Here is a 22,949-nt window from a genome sequence, read left to right on the forward strand (position 1 = left end):
ATTTTTTACCCAAACACAAATGGGATAAATGATAAAATTGATAACCTTGCCCTTGGGCATTGTGATCCATCACTGTGTGGAGAGAACAATTTTTCTGAATTCAGGTCCAGCTACTGACCATTGACCATTTTGATCGACACCAATTTTCAGAAATCATTTGCTGAGAGATGCTTTTCCTTGATCGATGAGTATGCACCGCACTTTAGCTCATCAGTGATAGGCTATGACATGCTGACTCCACCTGATCTTGAAAGGGAGTTTGGCCTAACAGGTAACATCCCTTGGTTCCATGTATTGTCTTTTGTAAGCTGTGCGCGGGCAGACCGGATGCCGTTTTGTATTGTTCCTTCTTTTTACCAGTTAAAAAAACTTAGCTAAGCAGAGATGATTCACATTTCTCAGGTGGCAACATCTTTCACGGAGCGATGGGCTTGGATTCCCTCTTCCTGATGAGGCCTGCCAAGGGATGGTATGTTTGAGTCACATGCATATTAAGTTGTGCTCTGGTCCCTTCTACTCCACAACCTTTGACCCTTCCAAGGTTCAAAACCTGTTCCGCTTTGTGATAATGGCTAACCAGTTTCGCTTTGCACCATACAGGTCAGATTACAGAACCCCTGTGAAGGGGCTGTACCTCTGCGGCAGCGGTGCGCACCCAGGCGGCGGGGTGATGGGTGCCCCGGGCCGCAATGCTGCTGCTGTGGTTTTGGATGATCTCAAGGCAAGATAGATGCAATTCATGGAAGATGGAAATGGCAGCTGACAATAGGGTAGCATTTTCAAGCGCAAGGCTGCAAAACCGGCACGTGTGTAGTCTAGTATCAAAATGCGAACCTTGTCATTAGGCCATCTGGTAGAGATAATTTTGTCATGCGTACTTGCATGATTGAAAGGATGAGACACGAGAAGCATTTTCTGAATGAATTGCTGGCAGCTATTCTCATTTTGGCTCCTCTTATCGGAGGGCTAAAAGGGATTAATTCTCAGTTATGCACTTCCATCTATTTTCTTCTCTATGAAGTAGGTAGTTTTTGGGTGAGGTCTCTCGAATCTTCAATTTGGTTAGATGTGAAGGGAAGTAGAGTTTGCAAAGTATAGTTAGATATAAACTTGTGAGTGCTATGCTCATCTGTACTTTTGAACTGCCATCCAGTAATTTGTGTCGCTTAGCTTGTCTGCAGACTTGAATTTCAACGTAGGTAGCTTGTATAGAGTAAAGGAATTCCAGTGTCACTGCTTTCCCATCTTTTGGTTTTCCTCCAATATCCCAGGTTGTCCGGTATACTGATTTCACATTTGTGAATCTCAAGTCTTAGTAAGGACTAAATGGGGGTATTTATATGTCAGGAACCTGACAAGGATCGAACGAACTAAACACTCAACTATGCGAATTCAGAGGTGAATTTAGGAGAATTTGCGCTAGGGTTTGTATTGCAGCAAAGGGGAAAGTAGCAAGCACGCCACAGGCGGCTAGGGTTTATACCCAGTTAGAATAATTCATGCCCAAAACTGAGAGCGAGGGGTGGCTATATAGGCAATACAAAGAGAAAAGCAGAACAGAAAGCAAAGACAGAGCACATGGCGTGTCGGGCGATGAACAGCGACACTCGGGGCGATGATAGCCGTTGGATGAAGAATCTACGACTGATGACAAGCCAGTGGCGAACCGTTATCTTCACTGGAGAGCCACTGGATGGCAGATCGACGACTGACCTTGCTTCCAACACGCAGAAACAGGGGCCTTGCTTCCAACACGCAGAAACAGGGGATTTTTTCAGAGATGCAGTAACTGGCCTGACAATTCCCCCCTGTTGAGACACAGCTTGTCCTCAAGCTTGAAAGGAAGGAAAAACCTTCTGTATGAAGGCCGAGTCCTCCCAAGTGGTTGCTTCTTCAGGCATATTGACCCACTTGATCAACCATCAGACGACTGGAATGCTGATGTTGCCCTGAGGTCTGGGAATTAGTTTTCTGTCCAATATTGCTTCCGGTTCCATTTTTATAACTCCATCAGCATCTATCAGGGGCAAGTCCTTGGAAGGAACCACTTTTGGGCCAATGTGCCTTTTGAGCTGACTGACATGGAAGGTATTGTGTAGGAGACAGCCTTCAGGTAGCAGTAGTTGGTAAGCAGCTCTGCCCACTCATTGCATAATTCTGAATGGACCATAGAACTTGGGGTGTAACTTGAGGTGTCTATGCAGACTCAATGATGTGTGCCTGTATGGCTGTAGTTTCAAGTAAACCATATCCCCTGCCTCAAAGGATCTTTCCTGCCTGTTTCTGTCAACATAATGTTTCATTCTTTGTTGTGCCTTGGATAGATTTTGCTTAATCACTTCCAGTGCGAGTTCCCTGTTCTGCAGTAAATTATCACTGTCCTTAGAAATGGAGTCAGGTAATGCAGATTCAGCTACCATGGGTGGAGGAAATCCATACAAAGTTTGAAAGGGGGTCATTTGCAATGAAGTATGGAAACTTGTATTGTACCACCATTCAGCTAGGGCTAGCCAGCCGTGCCACTTCCTTGGCTGTTGGCAACACATGCACCTCAAGTAGTTCTCCAAACATTGGTTCACCCTTTCTGTTCGGCCATCAGTTTGTGGATGGTAGCTAGTGCTCATGTGCAGTTTGATGTTGAGGGATTTAAACAGTTGCTGCCATAATTTGCTGGTGAAAATCTTGTCCCTGTCAGTGACTATGACCAATGGCATTCCATGTAGTTTGAACAATGTATCAAAAAATGCTCTGGCTACAGTTTGGACAGTGATGGGGTGTTTCATAGCAATGAAGTGGGAGTATTTTGTGAACCTGTCAACTACAACCAGAATAAGGTCCTTGTTCTCAGAAGTTGGCAATCCTTCCACAAAATCCATGCTAATGTGGGCCCAAGCAAAATCAGGGACTGGCAGGGGCTCTAGCAGGCCAGGGTAAGGAGTGTGCTCAGCTTTGTTTAGTTGGCACACAGGACACTGTTTGATGAAGTTAATAACATCCTGTTGAAGTCGATGCTAGTGGAATACCAAGTGTACTCTGTGATATGTTGCTCTTTCTCCTGAGTGGCCCCCTAATTCAGAGTCATGGAATGTTTTCAGTATGTCCTGTCTCAGGGAAGTTGCAGTTCCAATGATAATTTTGTTTTTGTATCTCAAGATCCCATTCCTGTAGGTGTATCTAGTGGAGTTATCTTTGCTGGTGGTACACTCAGCTATGAGATCTTTGACTTTTTGATCTGCAGCATAGCTTTTGAGGACTTTAGATATCCATTTTGGGGTAGTTACACTAGTGGAGAGGAGGGAGATCATGTGCTTCACTCTTGACAGGGCATCAGCGGCTCTATTTTCTTTGCCCTTTTTGTACTCCACTGTAAAATTGTAACCCAACAACTTTAGAAAAAGCTTATGTTGTATTCCCTCAGTTAGCTTTTGCTCTTGGATGTATTTCAGGCTCTCCTGGTCAGTTCTGATAATCAGAGAAGTTGCTAGGAAATAGTGTTTCCACTTTTTACAGCCTCAATAATTGCTAGTGCTTCTTTGTCATAGGTGGACCATGCTGCTGCTTTGGGTCCTATGGACTTACTGAAATAAGACAGGGCCTTCCCTCTTGCATCAGTACAGCTCCTAGACCATATCCACTTGCATCAGCCTCTAGGATAAAAGGGTTTGGAGAAGTCAGGCAGGGCCAAAACAGGAGCTTGTGTTAGCTTTTCTTTAATAGCTGAAAATGCTGCTTGTTGCTCTTGCTGCCAAGAAAAGGAGCCTTTCTTCAGACAGTCAAAAAGGGGCCTGCAAATTATGCCATATCCCTGAATAAATCGCATGTAGTAACCACTCAGGCCCAAAAAGCTTCTGAGTTCAGTGACTGTTGTAGGAGCTGGCCACTCCTTGATAGTAGCAATTTTAGTGGGGTTTGTTGCTACACCTTCCTTGTTAATAACATGACCCAGATATTCTATCTCAGACTGTCCAAAAGAACATTTGTCCAGTTTGGCATATAAGTGATTCTCTTGCAACACTTGGAATACTTTCTTCAGGTGTAGTTTGTGCTCTGCCATGGTCATGCTGAACACTAGAATGTCATCAAAGAACACTACTACAAATTCAAAAGAGCCAAACAAAAAGTTCATAAGGGCCTGGAATGAAGGAGGTCCATTTGTTAACCCAAAAGACATTACTAGAAATTCAAAGTGCCCTTGCAGTGTAGAGAATGCTGTCTTGTGGATGTCTTCTTCAGCCATTCTTATCTGATGATATCCACTTCTAAGATCTATCTTAGAGAAAACTGTTGCTCCTTTTAATTGATATAGAAGATCTTCTATTATGGGAATGGGATATTTGTTTTTGATGGTGATGGCATTCAGTTTTCTGTAATCAATACAAAGTCTCCAAGTTCCATCCTTCTTTTTGACCAGGAGCACATGAGAAGAGAAGGGGCTACTACTAGGCCTAATCAGACCAGCTTTGAGGAGCTCAGCAATGATTTTCTCTAGAGCTTCTTTCTGGTGATGAGGTACTCTGTAAGGTCTGTGATTCACAACTTTTGCTCCTTCTATTAGTGGAATTCTGTGGTCACAAGCTCTGCTTGGAGGCAATCCAGTAGGTGCACTGAATAATTTATCATACTGCTGAATAAGTTCTTGGAGCTCCACAGGGATGGGGTGATCAGCAGCATGTGTCACAGTGTGACAAGTGGACAGGAGGAAAAATCCACAGACAGCTTGATCCATCAATTTTTCTGCATCATCTGTGATCTCCACGGGGGAAGATGAGGGCACAGTTTCATCCACAAAGGTGGCTTGAGTAGTTGGTGTTGCATTAATTCTCATCTCCATTTTAATGAAGTCCATCATCACAGGGCTGTATTTTCTTAACCAATCCACTCCCAGTATGATATCATATCCCTTCAGTTTTAAAACTCTGAAGGTGTCCTGTAGCTGTATGCCCTGTATTTCATAGGGGCAGTTGTGAGAAGTGAACTCACTCCACAGTACTCCTCCACTAGCTACTAGCACTTTAATCTTTGGGTTTGGAACAGGTGCAATAGGTAGTTTTGCAGCTATGTCAGGAGATACAAATGTGGAAGTGCTACCACTGTCCACAAGTGTAGTAGCTATTGTTTGGCCCACCTTAACAGTTAAGATAAAGGTGTTCTTAACTGCACCAATGCCCATGGCAGCATGCATAGAGACTTGTAGCACAGAACTATCAGGAGGTGGTGCAACTTGGTCTAGCTCAGGATCTTCAAAATCTGTGACATAGATGATTTCTGCATTTTCTTCTTCCTGTGCTTGTAATGCTTGTACTTGTGCTTTTTGGCTCATTCTACACACTTGTCTGTGGCCAGGCACCCAAGGTTCTCTGCATTTGTAGCGGACTTGGTTTTGTTTTGCTTGCCGTATAACTGTGTTTCTGTTTTGTATTGGAGCAACTAGGGGTGGTTTTGCTTGGTCAAATATCACTTGTCTTCTAGGCTGAGGAATATAAGACTTGGGTTGAGCAGGGGCACCAGCTTTTTCCATTCTCCTCGCATACCATACTGCTGTTTGCATATCTGTTGGTTTAAAACACTCCACATGACTTCTGATATAAGGCTACAACCTAGAAAGGAAACTGGTTACATAATAGTCATTGGGTATAGCAGGGTTTTCTCTTCTCATGCAATTCACCAGTTACTCAAACTGCTCCACATACACAGCTACAGTTGATGTTTGGGAGATAGCATGGAAGGAATTGACAATGTCACAGGCAGAGTCTATAGAAAACCTATCTGCAATATAAGAGCAGAATCTATGCCATGGCACATTGTGGGGTGAAAACCCAGTTCCTCTCCACCATTGTATAGCAGGGCCTTGCAAATACGAGACTGCTAACTCAGTTCTGTGCTCCAATGGAGTTCTTATAGCAGCAAAGTACTGCTCTAAGTTCTGAATCCATGACTCTGGGTCAGTACCACTGAATTCAGAAATGTTCAGTTTGGTAGGCTTCACTATGAGCACATTCCTTTTATCTTCGAATGGGGAGTGAGGTCTTCTATTTCTGTCTCCTCCATCTGGCCACTCCTCCTGTTCATGATCGTCCACTTGAACTGGTTGTTTCTGGGGAGGTGGGACTTGAGGTGCTACAACTTTGGTGTTGGCAAAATTGGGATGACGATACGGCACTTTCAGTGTACCATCCAAATTGAGCTCTTTGCCTGCATGATCTCTCAATGTTGCTGTCCCTATGATGGGAGGGGCCTCCTTTTCCACCATTTCTACTAAGGTTGGTGTGTTCGCAAGCAGCTGTTTGGGCCTGCCCGACGTGTTGACTGGAGAATGAAGCTGCGGATGCTTGGGCTGTACGCTCCCCTGTGCCGACTGCTCATCAGGGATTGCGACTGGTTCAGGAAGAAGCAACAAGCGCTTGAAGTTGTCTTGGATCTTGTCGAAATTTTGCTGCATTTGACGAAGTTCTTGTTGACCATGGACTGGAATTCTTGGAATTCTTTCTTGTCCTCCTCACGATAGCGCTGTAGGGTCTTGATATCAAGCTCCAACGACTGGAGCTGCAGAACACCTGTGTCGCTGGACTCGTCCGGCTGGGACATGATTTCCTCCCTAATTCCAAAAAGGGGTGGGAAGGGAGGGATTTAGCCAACGCTTATGTTCTACCGCCGCCAACTCCGACTCCTGCGCCCGCCACCAAGAAGCACCGTCCGATTTCACCTGCTGGGATTTTACCGCAGGAGACTTGCTCTCGGCAACCAGAACTGACTTCAGACTGCCTCCGAACTGTGCCACTCCGGCCACCTCCAATGCCGCCGCCTGATCAACGACTTGCAGAGGGATTTTAGGGCTGATGCGCCAACCTCTACATGCCAGATCCAACTCCTCCGAGAACCGATTGGGCCTCTGATACCAATTGTCAGGAACCTGACAAGGATCGAACGAACTAAACACTCAACTATGCGAATTCAGAGGTGAATTTAGGAGAATTTGCGCTAGGGTTTGTATTGCACCAAAGGGGAAAGTAGCAAGCATGCCACAGGCGGCTAGGGTGTATACCCAGTTACAATAATTCATGCCCAAAACTAAGAGCGAGGGGTGGCTATATAGCCAATACAGAGAGAAAAGCAGAACAGAAAGCAAAGACAGAGCACATGGCGTGTCGGGCGATGAACAACGACACTCGGGGCGATGATATCCGTTGGATGAAGAATCTACGACTCTGATGACAAGCCAGTGGCGAACCGTTATCTTCACTGGAGAGCCACCGGATGGCAGATCGACGGCTGACCTTGCTTCCAACACGCAGAAACAGGGGATTTCTTCAGAGATGCAGCAACTGGCCTGACATCTATGAACTTCTCACCCTTCTTCATGCAATTGTCATCATTTTCTTCTTCTCTTCCGGCAAGAGGAAATAAAATATGGAAATAGAATGACCTCATGATTTTGCAGCGCTTATTGCATGATGGAATAGACTGTAAATGAAATCTGGCTCTTGAATGATTTGCTCAACACTCATCGCAAGGAATTTCACTGTTCCTCATGTGATTGACATAAAATTAAACAACTCATTGCACGAAGTCTTCAATATTTTTGCCTCTGTTCTTGAAGAGGCAATGAAACATAGAAATATAATGATCACATGATTTTGCAGTGTATACTCGCATGATAAAAGAGGGGCAATAAAACACTTCTTGAATGACTTGATCGACACACTTTTTGCGTGCTCTTGCTAACAATATTGCATCATTAGTGCCCTACATATATCCAGCTGCCTTAGAATTTGGGTGTCAAAGGTCCAATGTTGTATGGTAGTATGTTTCCTTCTGTTTTAATTTCCGGTCTATGGGATACTCTGAAATGAAATATTGTAGGAAAACAAAATATAATGGCATTTCCTCACACACTCCTACATTACCAAAAACCCTAGATTCATCAACCCCAACCCGATCGGAGCCAACAAGCACTTCGCCGTCGCAGCGGCAACCGTTCCGTTGTATTCAGCAGCACCATCTGGCAGCTCCGCCGCACTCCAGCCTTCCTCCCACTAAAGCGCCACACAATCTAGGCAGTACAGGCTGCACCACATTGGAAGAAGCTCGCCTCTGCCCTGACCAATGAGCACATTCTCACAATCGTTCGCCGGAGAGGCACGACACCCGGAGGAGCATCTAGGACACACCACTATGGGTCGGGCCTTCCTGGTGGGAGGCAGGGAGATGACAACATCGGTGACATCTTATGCGAGCTCGTTCAGATGTCTGTCCTGACTTTTTGTGGCTAAATGCCCATCGTGAAGGCTGGCCAACTCAAAAAGCCATGCCGGACTATCAGACTAGTTCGAGCTTAGCGACGGAGCAAACCTGCCGAGCTACCGAGCATATAACATCAAGGGGGATCCACTTCCCTATGATCTGGTTGTACACATATCCGCAATGACACTCAACCTTCTCCAAGCATTCACGAGGGCATTTAGTGTAGTAGGGCAAGGAAAATGATCTTTTAGTTCAATGGTGTCACTCTTCAATACTCCCTCCGTTCCACAATGTAGCGCATATAGATTTTTCTAGAAGTCAAACTTTATAAACTTTGACCAAGTTTGTAGAGAAAATCATATACATCTAGAATACCAAATACGTGTGCTTAGATACATCACAACACATACTTTCATATTATATACATTTGGTATTGTAGATATAAATAGTTTTCTCTATAAACTTGGTCAAAGTTTATAAAGTTTGACTTTGTAGAAAATCTATATGCGCTACATTATGGAACGGAGGGAGTAGCAAATTATAGTGCTTACATTTAGTTTTCCTTGCTTGTCATGTCAACTTGATGCAGCGATTTGTTAACTTACATCTATGTGTTGAAGTAGTTAATGTTTTTGCTAGTACCTTAGGATAATAAAGAGCATAGTCTGTCCATGCTTAGTTATAACATGTCCAAGTAGTAGATCAGCCTTTTCATTCTTCCTAGGAAAAAGCTACATCATGATCTGGACACTTATTCTATTGCGTGAGATGATTTTTGTATAGTTTGCAGTAACTTCTTCAGACCTAATCCTTGTCACATTTCATATAAGCAAGCTACAGGTGGTGTCTCATCCACAAGGCCTGTAATAGAAATGACAATTCCTTCAGTCTTAGATAAGACCATCTCAGTTATCAAAAAAATAAAATAAAATAAGACCATCTCTCCACCAGGTATGTCATTTTTCTTTTGCTTCCCCATATTTGAAATTTTGTAAATTTACTACCATGTCATATTTAATTTCACTACCCCGATGAAGCAAGAAATGTACATGGAACCTGTCCTATGTAAACTACATTTACATTTTAGAGGTCACTTTTGCATGTTTTGATTTCTCGTATTGTCTATATACTTAAGATGCAGTTATGGACCGACTCAAATTCCATCTTCCACTTTATCCTGTGAGCAGGTCAACATGTTATTAATCTCTTTGTTCAGTACGCACCTTACACACTGTCAGAAGGCAGTTGGCAGGATCCGGATTCTAGAGTAAGTTGATCCGCCTTACGTTTTAGTCTAATGATGCACTGTGTGTTTAATCTTTGCACTTCACCACAGCCCACACTTCTTCCTGTGTATACTACAAATAATTTCTACTCATACCTTAAAAGAGTAGACGATGATGCCCTTGCCCTAAGGCACTGTGATCCGTCACTGTGCGAAGAGAACTATTTCTCTGAATTTGGGTCCACCTATACCAATCACTGACCATTTTGATCGACACCAATTTTCAGAAATCATTTGCTAAAAGATGATTTTCCTTGATCGATGAGTATGCACCGCACTTTAGCTCATCAGTGATAGGCTATGATATGCTGAGTTGCTGACCCACCTGATCTTGAAAGGGATTTTTGCCTAACAGGTAATCTGTCTTCGTACTATTTGTCTTTTGTAAGCCACAAACACACACACAGACCGGATACCATTCTGTATCATTCCTTCCTTTACCAGTTGGAATTTTTTTAGTTAAAGGAGAGACGATTCACATTTCCCAGGTGGCAACATCTTTCACGGTGCGATGGGCTTGGATTCCCTCTTCCTGATGAGGCCTGCCAAGGGATGGTATGTTCGGGTCACATGCATATTAAGCTGTGCTCTGGTCCCTTCGGCCTCACAACCTTTGATCCTTCTAAGGTTCAAAACTCATGCCGTTGTGATCATGGCTAACCTGTTTTCCCTTTGCACCATGCAGGTCAGATTACAGAACCCCTGTGAAGGGGCTGTACCTCTGCGGCAGCGGTGCGCACCCAGGCGGCGGCGTGATGGGTGCCCCGGGCCGCAATGCTGCTGCCGTGGTTTTGGATGATCTCAAGGCAAGATAGATGTATTTCATGGGAGATGGAAAATGTCAGCCGACAGTAGAGTAGCCTTTTCAAGCACAAGGCTGCAAAAGCAGCAAGAGAGTGCAAAAGCAGACGGAGTATCTGTGTTGTTTGTTGCAATTTCTTGTACTGAAATGCGAGCCTTGTTGTTAAGCACCCTGTCCACTGTAGAGATATTTTTGTCATGCATACTTACATGATAAAAATTATGAGACATTAGAAGAATTTTCTGAATGAATCGCTGCAGATATTCTCATTTTGGCTCTCTTATCGGAGGGCTAGAAGGGATTATTCTCAGTTACACGCTTACATTTATGTTCTTCTTTATCAGTACAGTATCTCGAACATTCAATTTGATCAAATGTGAGAATGAGTAGAGTTCACAAAGTATAGTTAGATATAAACCACGAGCTGAACGCTGAACTGTCATCCAACAGTCATCCAGTAGCCTGTGCCGCAAGACTTGTGTGCAGACTTTGAACTGCAACATAGGCAGCCTTGACAGAGTAAAAGGAATTTCACTGTCACTACTTGACAGACTAGCTGTTAGATATACTGATTTCACATTTATGAATCTCAAGTCTTGAATAAGGCCTGAATGGAAGTATTTATAGAATGGGCATCCATGAACTTCTCACACTTCTTCATGCAATTGACATTGAACATCCCATTTCATGAAGTTGTCACTAGTATTATTTTCTTCTCTTCCTGCAAGAGGAAACAAACACATGCAAATAGAGTGATCACATGATTTTGCAGAGACAATAGAACGCTTCTTGAATGACTTGCCAACACACTTGCCACATGCATAGCTAAGAAAAACTACGTATAGCCCTATATATACCCACCCGCCTTATGAATTAGTATATTTCAAAGGTCCGACGTTTATCGTTAGTATTTTTTTCTATTTTAGTGTCTAGTTTATGGTACACCCTGAATGAAATATTGGGGGAAAACAAAATATAATGGTATTTCCCCAGTCAGCGCCATGGTGCACGCCACTAGCCATGCCGCCCATGCAGCGCTGACTATTGTATCTGGCATTGCAGTCTTGCTGCCCGGTCGTGCCCCGTGCTTCCTCTGGCTCCAGCACCTACACAATCTGTGACGTCCATTCTATGCAGCAGTCGGAGTCTGCTGCCGCTGCCTCGCGGCAGCAAAGACCTTGTGGGCGCCGGATATGCCAGCAATCTCGCCACTGAAACTGGTGCCGTGTGTAGTGCTGGAAAGGAGGACCATGGAGAGGTGGAGGGCGACTAAGGCGCTTTAGCTGCTAGAGTACCAAACGGCCAGGAGCTAGTGTCGACGGTGTTCAACGGAGTGGCTTGACACCTGGTGGAGCGTCCAATGGACGCCGAAGCCGGGACTTCCTTGTTCTTTGGGGTGATTGCATTTAGATGTTGGTGGTCCTCACCTTTCACGGGCAAAATGACCGTCATCAAGTCGGGAGAACGCTGGACAATTTGCAAAGCCGAGTTTGGACCTCTTCGAGGTTAGGGATGGTGTCAATTTGTTGAGCTACTGAGCAGACATGGAGGGTATGCTGCCATGTAGCGTGTCGCGCAGTGGAACATCAATTTCAGCTACTCCCTCCTTCCATCTATATAAGGCCTAAGTTTTGAATCTCTAGTACCAAGGCTGTTGCATAAAAAGAGGAGCAAAAATTGGAAATAGTACTTGACCAACCAAATCGCATGCAAGATTTTTTTTGGGCGCCGTGCAGCCCGCTCTCCTCCCTCTCTATTAATCCCTTGCATGCAACTTCCTCTCCCCCTTTTTCTGCATGTAGCTCAACAATAACTCCTCCACACCTTCATGCACTGGCCAAAAAAGAGCTCGCTCCTGCAAGTACATGGCGCCATTTTTCCTCCATGGTGGCGCTAGATTAGAAAATTTTCACGTAAAATTGGAGGGAAACACATCAAAGAACATGGCGCCATTTTTCCCTCCTAAGTTCGGCGCCATCTATGAAATTTTCAATGGACACAGCATGTTATAAGTCGATGGCCTCCTCACATTCTAGTTCACTGAGCTCTCTCTCTCTACTTTCTTCCACCATGGTTTTCCTTGATCTAAACCTTCCTCCGGATGAAGATTCTGATCAGTCCAGTATGGCAGGAGGAGGAGGAGAAGTAGGAATAGGTGGAGGAGATGGCAGGGGAGATGCCGGAGCATCCCATGTCGCTGTCGACACGGTACGTGGGCGAGGAAGGTATGGTTTGACCGGGCGTGGTCGGGCCGTATCATGGTCTTCCGGGACGCCGGACTCTACAGCCGGTCGAGGTGGCCGCTGGCAGCGCCCCCTGGGACTCGTCGGTCGTGGGCGTGGCCAGGGACGAAGCCAGGAAATGGGGATGAGGGGGGCGAGAACTTTAAGCATAAAAATCTAAGAAAATATAGTCATATATTACAGTAAGCATCCTTAGGTCCGTATCTATTAATTTAAAATCGATCCAGTGGCCACCATGATAGAAAAATCTACATAATTTCAATCCTAAAAAAAAACTACATTATTTCTATAATACAAAACCTCGCTGGTAGTTTTGTTCTCTTAATGTCCACAGGCACAAGTGAACGATTGAACACTTGCCAATAGAATTTTGCCGTTTGTAGTTTCGATACAAGCTAACTTAATGTTGGATGATCATCCAAGGACTAACTAAAACACGACCAAAATCCAAGAGGAGAGTGGACTAACTTTTCTTCTTCGTTGCCTCCTCCCTGCTCATCTTGATCAAGCGGCCGGCCGGCCGGGCGTGCACCCGTGCAGCCTTGCATGACCGCCCTCTTCTCACCATCTATCTTCGATCTGCAATGGAAACCAAGCCTGATCTAAATAGCCCTCGGCGGCGGCGGCGGCAGTGGCGAACAGGAGCACAAACGAAACAGGTGTGGCGAACAGGATCTGTGTAACCGCGTGTGTGCTGCCACCATGGTTTCCACTTTCCAAGTCCCAGGCCGGCTGGCCCAATCCACATGTGTGTTGCTGGTTTCCAACTGATCTATATGGGCTTCTGTCTGCAGTTGATGGGTTGGGGCCTGAGAGTTTGAGAGTTTTCAGGTGACGTTGCGTTTCACGGGGGGGGCAGAACCGCAGAATTAGTCACGCAGATGCTAAATTAGTCAACCAACCAACCGCTATTAAGGGGAGGAAAAAATCGTTAGGGGGGGTCTAGCCCCCCCTCGTCCCCCCTTGGATTCGTCCCTGGGCGTGGCCAGTTCGACACGGGAGCCGGAAGCAGCGTACATGGCCGACTCATCCTCGCTGGGCGCAAGGCTATGATGCGGGCGGGCGGCGCCTTCGGTGGCGTCGGCCGAGGTGCCGGTGGCGCAGGCGGAGGTGGCGGGCGAGGTGCCGGCTGTCTTGGAGGTGGGCGTGTTGCGGACAAGGACGACATGCATGCGAACACGGGCGTGCATGCAGCAGCTTGCGAGAACACGGGCGTGCATGCAGCAGCTTGCGATGCTACGGTGGACGATGACGCTGAAGTGTACGCGGACACGGTGGACACGGATGTAAACGCAGCAGCCGACCAAGCTGCGACTGACGACGTCATGTATGTGCACGAGGACGCGGAGGTGGATGAGCACGCACACGCCGCGGACACTGATGTAAACGCAGCAGCCGGCCATGCTACCGTGAACGACGACATGAACGACGACATGGAGTAACATATATTGGACCACCTGGTTATGTGAGTACTGAATTCTCGACCCCCTCCTAATAAGAATGGGAATGATACGTGACCTTTAGGACTAGGACATGTTTCGATCTTTGGGCTAAGTTGAAATAGTGCAAAAGAAAAGAAATCTATAATCTATAATACTAAATAGTGCATTCCCACTACCTTATTTCTCTTAACATGCAAGCTATCCACATCATCCTACATGGCCCACACATTTCACATAAAAAAACTCCAACAAATCATGCTACACTTGACGTGCAAGCTATCCACATCATCCCACATGCCCCACACATTCCACCTTAGAAAAAAAAACTAACTGATCATGCGATACAACTTTTATTTACTCCTCGATCGTTTGCTCTTATACACCACTTTTATTTAGCAGAAAGGATCAGCCACCCCTCTATCCTTTTTTTCACAGCACCTCGATCCTTCTATTTAGCACAAATGATCAGCCATCCCTCGATCGGTTGCTCTTCCATCTTCTATTGTAAGTGAGGTAGTCAAAGAGGTCAGGTGCATCTAACACGCTGCTTGATCTACACATCTCATCCTGGCCCGTCCGTTCCTCTTCCCCTACATGTGTATCTTCCTCCGTCCAGTTAGGATCTAGCACTACCGGACTCGCGGACTATGCCTACGGCCCAGGGCGTAGATCACGTCAGCGTAGTCTTGTCAGACCGTCGGCGTAGTATAGCCGTCGGCATTGGGGCCTACACCGTCGGCATAGTATAGCCGTCGGCATATTTGTGCCATGTGGCAGTTCTGCCACGTGTCGGCCCCTGGGTTCTCCTGGCGGCAGAGATATGCCTACGGCAAAGCCGTCGGCATAGACCGAAAACTATGCCGACGGCAGCCGTCGGCATATCTGTGCCACGTGGCGCGTCCTGGTATCTCCTGGGCTTATATATGCCGACGGCTTTACCGTAGGCATAGTTTTTTTATTTTTATTTTCTATGTTTTCTCTTTTTCAATTCATTTGACAACATTTCAAAGCAGAATAATATAGAATTATGCAGAAATATGATAGTTCATCATCTAAACATACTCAAGTTCATCATCATCTAAACATACTTAAGTTCATCATCATCATCTAAAGATCATCACCGGCGAAAGTTCTTGAACATAAAACTAGTGCAAGACATGGAACATAATAAAAGTAGGAACATGAAAGGCATGGCACAACGGCCAAATGCACGGAATCATCATCGACATCAAACAAGACCATCTCTGCCAAAACCACCAAGACCACCTCCGCCAAAACCACCACCACCAAGACCACCTCCGCCAAAAGCACCACCGCTAAGACCACCTCCGCCAAAACCGCCACCGTGACCACCATCACTCTGGAAGATCGGAGTGACTGGGGTCGACGGAGCAGGAGTCGAGCCACCAGTCCCCTACATGTTTGAGAGAAGATTCTAACGGTAAGTATGATATGATAGTGTTGAATGAACGAGAACTAATTTGTCAGTAGTTAGGCAAATGTACTAACCGGACTATCACTGCCTAGTGCTACCCATTCATCGAACGTGGGCACGTGTGGTGGTTCTCCCGCAGGTGGTTGTGGGGTCCCATTTGTGGTGGATCCATGCGGTTACTCCAAGACGCCAACATAGCCTGGATGTTAGTTAAACAAGCAAACTAGAAGGTCAGAAGGAATGAAAGTGCAAAAATTTAGCTTGGTTTTAAGAGGGAAAAACTAACCGCCATCATCTGACGGTTGTAATCATCGTTTGCCTTCACTCGTTGCAAGTACTCTCGTACCTCGAGATTCCTATGCTCGACAAAGGCCTTATATGCCTACATAATTTAGGTTGTTTCTAAGTGAGCAATGCTGAAAATAAACTGAGAATGCTAGAGAGAAAAAGATAAAGGGGAAGTACTTACAGCATGCTGGTGGGCTAAGGGAGTCTGTGAACGCCCCGTACTCTCTAACTGGCTCGGGTTGGTAGACCGAAGCCGTGTGTACGAGATCGAAGGAGTGATCAAGCCATCGAAACACGGATACCGGCCATGTGACTTCCCCTGGATGGCCACCACCGTTGTGTCGTCGATCTGAGACTGGGCAACCTCAGGAACAGGAACAGGAACATCCGGATGCAACTTATGATAGTGCTGAGTGTAAGACTCCAGGTGCTCCTCGGTCTTGCCGTAGTACTGGCTCTCGCCCTCCTTGGGATGACTCTGCTTGCGGGCTAGCTTCCACGACTCAATGTCTGACAACGACCTCTTCAACTTGTCCTCCTGCAATGTCAAACAGAAGTTAGCCATACATAAGAACATGACGGTAAAGAAGAACAAAAATGCATCATGCATATAGATATACCTTCATGGCCTTGAAGCCCCAGCGGTTCCTGTTTCCTTGGCCGTGTGCCCCGTCTTTTCCACGGTTAGCCCGGGCCTTGATGCTCTTGGCAACAAACTCTGCATCGTCGCCGAGCCACCTATCCACCAAACTCGCCCATCCGTCATGCCTTCCATAGCACCAACGAGGAACAACCTATGCAAATTTTGGAAGAATGACATGTGAGCACGAAACATATAGTTGACTGCTTGAAACAATGAAAAGTTAGTAATAGTTACCATCATGAACTGCTCCTTGTTCAAGGTAAGCCGTTGCTTCTGCGCTTGAGTTTTGGTCATCTTTTGTTGCAGGTAGATGTGTTGGGGATCGTAGCAAAAATTTAAAATTTTCTACGCACCACCAAGATCAATCTATGGAGTAATCTAGCAACAAGGGGAAGGAGAGTGCATCTACATACCCTTGTAGATCGCTAAGCGGAAGCGTTCAAGTGAACGGGGTTGATGGAGTCGTACTCGTCGTGATCCAAATCATCGATGATCCTAGCACCGAACGGACGACACCTCCGCATTCAACACACGTACAGAACGGAGACGTCTCCCACGCCTTGATCCAGCAAGGAGGAGGGAGAGGTTGAGGAAGAGGACTCCAACAGCAGCACGACGGCGTGGTGGTGGTGAAGCTGCAGTACTCCGGCAGGGCTTCGCCAAGCTCTTACGGAAGATGAGAGGTGTTGGGGAGGGGAGGGGTTGTCCCTTGGATGTCATCTGTAGCCCTCCCCTTGCCCCTCTATTTATAGGGGAAGGAGGAAGGGGGCCGACCCCCTCTAGATGAGATCTAGAAGGGGGGCGGCGGCCAAGGGGAGGGGCTTGCCCCCCAAGCAAGGGGGGCGCCCCCTTTAGGGTTCCCCCCAACCCTAGGCGCATGGGCCCAAGGGGGGGAATGCGGCCAGCCCATGTAGGGATGGTTCCCTTTCCTCTACAGCCCATTAGGCCCTCCGAGAGAGGTGGCCCCTCCCGGTGGACCCCCGGAAACCCTCCGGTGGCCCCGGTACAATACCGATATGCCCCCGAACCTTTCCGGTGACCGTATGACAACTTCCTACATATAAATCTTCACCTCCGGACCATTCCGGAACTCCTCGTGACGTCCGGGATCTCATCCGGGACTCCGAACAACATTCGGTAATCACATACAAGTCTTCCTAACAACCCTACCGTCACCGAACCTTAAGTGTGTAGACCCTACGGGTTCGGGAGACGTGCAGACATGACCGAGACGACTCTCTGGTCAATAACCAACAGCGGGATCTGGATACCCATGTTGGCTCCCACATGTTCCATGATGATCTCATCAGATGAACCACGATGTCGAGGATTCAATCAATCCCGTATTCAATTCCCTTTGTCCAGTGGTACTGTACTTGCCCGAGATTCGATCGTCGGTATCCCGATACCTTGTTCAATATCATTACCGGCAAGTCTCTTTACTCGTTCCGTAACACATCATCCCGTGATCAACTCCTTGGTCACACTGTGCACATTATGATGATGTCCTACCGAGTGGGCCCAGAGATACCTCTCCGTTTACACGGAGTGACAAATCCCAGTCTCGATTCGTGCCAACCCAACAGACACTTTCGGAGATACCTGTAGTGTACCTTTATAGCCACCCAGTTACGTTGTGACGTTTGGTACACCCAAAGCACTCTTACGGTATCCGGGAGTTGCACAATCTCATGGTCTAAGGAAATGATACTTGACATTAGAAAAGCTTTAGCATACGAACTACACGATCTTTGTGCTAGGCTTCGGATTGGGTCTTGTCCATCACATCATTCTCCTAATGATGTGATCCCGTTATCAACGACATCCAATGTCCATGGTCAGGAAACCGTAACCATCTATTGATCAACGAGCTAGTCAACTAGAGGCTTACTAGGGACATGGTGTTGTCTATGTATCCACACATGTATCTGAGTTTCTTATCAATACAATTCTAGCATGGATAATAAACGATTATCATGAACAATGAAATATAAAAATAATAACTTAATTTATTATTGCCTCTAGGGCATATTTCCAACAGTCTCTCACTTGCACTAGAGTCAATAATCTAGTTCACATCGCCATGTGATTAACACTCACAGGTCACATCGCCATGTGACCAACATCCAAAGAGTTTACTAGACTCAATAATCTAGTTCACATCACTATGTGATTAACACTCAATGAGTTCTGAGTTTGATCATGTTATGCTTGTGAGAGAGGTTGTAGTCAACGGGTCTTGCCATATTCAGATCCCTATGTATTTCGCAAAACCTTATGTCATATCGTAGATGTTGCTACCACGTTCCACTTGGAGCTATTCCAAATTGTTGCTCCATTATACGTATCCGGTATCTCTACTCAGAGCTATCCGGATAGGTGTTAAGCTTGCATCGACGTAACTCTTTACGTCGAACTCTTTATCACCTCCATAACCGAGAAACATTTCCTTATTCCACTAAGGATAATTTTGACCACTATCTGGTGATCCACTCCTAGATCACCTTTGTACCCTCTTGCCAGACATGTGGCAAGACACACATTAGGTGCGGTACTTCAGCATGGCATACCGTATAGAGCCTATGACAAGAGCATAGGGGACGACCTTCGTCCTTCTTCTTTCTTCTGCCGTGGTCAAGCTTTGAGTCTCACTCAACTTCAGACCTTACAACTAAGGTAAGAACCCCTTCTTTGACTGATCTATTTTGAACTCATTCAAAAACATGTCAAGGTGTGCGTTCTTTGAAAGTGTCATCAGGCGTCTTGATCTATCTCTATAGATCTTGATGCCCAATATGTAAGCAGCTTTATCCAGGTCTTCCTTTGAAAAACACTCTTCAAACAATCGTTTATGCTTTCCAAAAATTCTACATTATTTTGGATCTACAATATGTCATCCACATAAACTTATCAGAAATGTTGTAGTGCTCCCACTCACTTTCTTGTAAATACAAGTTTCTAGCAAACACTATATAAACCTAAAAGCTTTGATCACTCCATCAAAACATATATTCCGATTCCGAGATGCTTGCTCTAGTCCATAGAAGGATTGCTGGAGCCAGCATACCTTTTAGCATCCTTAGGATCGACAAAACCTTTTATTGTATCACATACAACTTTTCTTACGAAAACTGGTAAGAAAACTTGTTTTGACATCCATCTGTCAAATTTCATAATCAAAAAATACAGCAAATGCTAACATGATTCCGACGGACTTAAGCATCGCTACGGGTGAGAAATTCTCATCGTAGTCAACTCCTTGAACTTGTGAAAAGACTCTTTCCCACAAGTTGAGCTTCATAGACGGTGACATTACCGCCCACGTCCGTCTTCTTCTTAAAGATCCATTTATCTCAATGGCTTGCCGATCAACGGGCAAGTCCACCAAAGTCCATACTTTGTTCTGATACATGGATCCTATCTCGGATTTCATGGCTTCTAACCATTTGTCAGAATAGGGCCCACCATCGCTTCTCCATAGCTCGTAGGTTCATTGTTGTCCAACAACATGATATCTAAGACTGGATTACCGTACCACTCAGGAGTAGTACATATCCTTGTCGACCTACGAGGTTTGATAGCAACTTGATCCGAAGCTTCATGATCACTATCATCAACTTCCTCTTCAACAGACGTAGGCGCCACAGAAAACATCTTTCTGTGTTGCATCACTCTCTGGTTGAAGTAAAGGTTCGACAACCTTATCAAGTTCTATCTTCCTCCCACTCAATTCTTTCGAGAGAAACTCCTTCTCGAGAAAGGACCCGTTCTTAGCGACAAACAATGTGCCCTCGGATCTGAGATAGAAGGTATACCCAACTGTCACCCTTGGGTATCCTATGAAGATGTGTTTGTTCGGTTTGGGTTCGAGCTTCTCCGGCTGAAGCCCTAAGCATCGCATCCCCAAACATTAAGAAACGACAACTTTGGTTTCTTGCCAAACCAATGTTCATATGACATCGTCTCAACGGACTTAGATGGTGTCCTATCTAAAGTGAATGCAGCTGTCTCTAACGCATAACCTCAAAATGAAAATGGTAGATCGGTAAGAGACATCATAGATCGCACCATATCTCATAAGGTTCGATTACGACGTCCGGACACACCATAACCCAGTGGTGTTCCAGGTGGCTTCAACTGTGAAACAATTCCACAATGTCTTAAGTGTTTGCCAAACTCATAACTCAGATATTCTCATTGATTAGATCGTAGGAATTTGATCTTCTTGTTATGATGATTCTTAACTTCACTCTGAAATCGCTTGAACTTTTCAAACGTTTTAGACTTGTGCTTCATTAAGTAAATATACCTATATCTACTCAAATCGTCAGTGAATATGAGAAAATAGCGATATCCACCGCACGCTTCAATTCTCATTGGATCACATGCATCAGCATGTATGATTTCCAACAAGTCACTTGCCCGTTTCATTGTACCTGAAAACGGGGTCTTAGTCATCCTGCCCATGAGGCATGGCTCGCATGTGTCAAGCGATTCAAAATCAAGTGACTCCAAACATCCATCGATATGGAGTTTCTTCATGCATCTTACGCCAATATGACCTAAGCGGCAGTGCCACGAGAAAGTGGTACTATCATTATTAACTCTACATCTTTTGGCGTGAACATGTGTATTACCACGACCGAGATTCTGTGAACCATTCACATAGGGTGCATGACCATGAAAGGTATCATCCATGTAAACAGAATAACCATTATTCTCTAACTTAAATGAATGACCGTATTGCAATGAACATGATCTAATCATATTCATGCTCAACGTAGACACCTGATAACATTTATATAGGTTCAATGCTAATACCGAAGGCAGATGGAGTGTGCGATGGTGATCTCATCAACTTTGGAAACACTTCCAACACACATCGTCACCTCGCCCTTAGCTAGTCTCCGTTTAGTCCGTAGCTTTTGCTTCAAGTCACCAATAATAGTAACTGAACCGGTATCCAATACCCAGGTGCTACCAGGAGTACTAGTGAGGTACACATTAATAACACGTATATACTTTGTTGAAGTTGCCAGCCTTCTTATCTACCATGCATTTGTGGTAATTCCGCCACTAGTGACCGTTCCCCTTACAATAGAAGCACTCAGTCTCGGGTTTGGGTTCGACCTTGGGTTCCTTCACTGGAGCGGCAACTGGTTTGCCATCCATGAAGTTTCCCTTCTAGCCCTTGCCCTTCTTGAAACCAGTGGTCTTGTTAAACCATCAACACTTGATGCTCCTTCTTGATTTCTACCTTTTGCAGTCTTAAGCACCGCGAACAGCTCAGGGATCAACTCCATCCCTTGCATGTCATAGTTCATCACGAAGATCTAGTAGCTTAGTGATAGTGGCTAGAGAACTCTATCAATCATTATCTTATCTGGAAGTTTAACTCCCACTTGATTTAAGTGATTGTAGCACCCAGACATTCTGAGCACATGCTCATTAGATGAGCTATTCTCCTCCATCTTGTTGGCAAAAGAACTTGTCAGAGGTCTCACACCTCTCAACACGGGCATGAGCCTGAAATCCCAATTTCAGCTCTTGGAACATCTCATATGTTCTATGGCGTTCAAAACATCATTGGATGCACTAAACTATCAAGTAGTCATCAGGATGTGTCTGTCAGGTGTTCACAACATCCACAGACGACGTTGTAGGGGTTTGCACATCGAGCGGTGCATCAAAGACGTAAGCCTTCTGTGTAGCAGTGAGGACACTCCTCGGACTACGGACCTACTCCGCATCATTTCTTACAATATCTTTCAACTTAATCTTTCTCTAGGAACGTATTGAAACAGGGAGCTACAACATGAGCTATTTATCTAAAACATATTTGCAAAGACAATTTAGACTATGTGCATGATAATTAAGTTCATCTAATAAAATTATTTAATGAACTCCCACTCAGATAGACATCCCACTAGTCATCTAAGTGAAACATGATCCGAATCGACTAGGCCGTGTCCGATCATCACGTGAGACAGACTAGTCATCAACGGTGAACATCTCATGTTGATCGTATCTTCTATACGACTCATGTTCGACCTTTCGGTATTCCGTGTTCCGAGGCCATTTCTGTACATGCTAGGCTCGTCAAGTCAACCTAAGTGTATTGCGTGTGTAAATCTGGCTTACACCCGTTGTATTCGAACGTTAGAATCTATCACACCCGATCATCACGTGGTGCTTCGAAACGACAAACCTTCGCAATGGTGCACTACTAGGGGAACACCTTTCTTGAAATTTTAGTGAGGGATCATCTTATTTAAGCTACCGTCGTTCTAAGCAAATAAGATGTAAAACATGATAAACATCACATGCAATCAAATAGTGACATGATATGGCCAATATCATTTTGCTCCTTTTGATCTCCATCTTCGGGGCTCCATGATCATCGTTGTCACCGGCATGACACCATGATCTCCATCATCATGATCTCCATCATCGTGTCTTCTTGAAGTTGTCTCGTCATCTATTACTTCTACTACTATGGCTAACGCTTTAGCAATAAAGTAAAGTAATTACATGACGTTTATGTTGACACGCAGGTCATAAATAAATTAA

General features: G+C 45.3%; 1 protein-coding gene and 1 pseudogene across 1 annotated transcript in view; both read left to right on the forward strand.

Moving 5' to 3' along the window:
- Nucleotides 1-1,004, forward strand: part of LOC123102012 (pyridine nucleotide-disulfide oxidoreductase domain-containing protein 2) — a 4,973-nt gene extending 3,969 nt beyond the window's left edge. The window contains exons 14-16 of the mRNA XM_044523263.1: nucleotides 151-271; nucleotides 403-469; nucleotides 601-1,004. Coding sequence (XP_044379198.1) covers nucleotides 151-271; nucleotides 403-469; nucleotides 601-730 — 318 coding nt within the window. The 3' untranslated portion in view covers nucleotides 731-1,004. The remainder of the gene's footprint in view (nucleotides 1-150; nucleotides 272-402; nucleotides 470-600) is intronic.
- A 7,168-nt stretch (nucleotides 1,005-8,172) lies between these two features.
- Nucleotides 8,173-10,341, forward strand: LOC123101130 (pyridine nucleotide-disulfide oxidoreductase domain-containing protein 2-like; annotated as a pseudogene).
- Nucleotides 10,342-22,949: the final 12,608 nt, after the last annotated feature.

This window comes from Triticum aestivum, chromosome 5A (assembly GCF_018294505.1).
Source record: "Triticum aestivum cultivar Chinese Spring chromosome 5A, IWGSC CS RefSeq v2.1, whole genome shotgun sequence".
NCBI classification, from domain to species: domain Eukaryota; kingdom Viridiplantae; phylum Streptophyta; class Magnoliopsida; order Poales; family Poaceae; genus Triticum; species Triticum aestivum.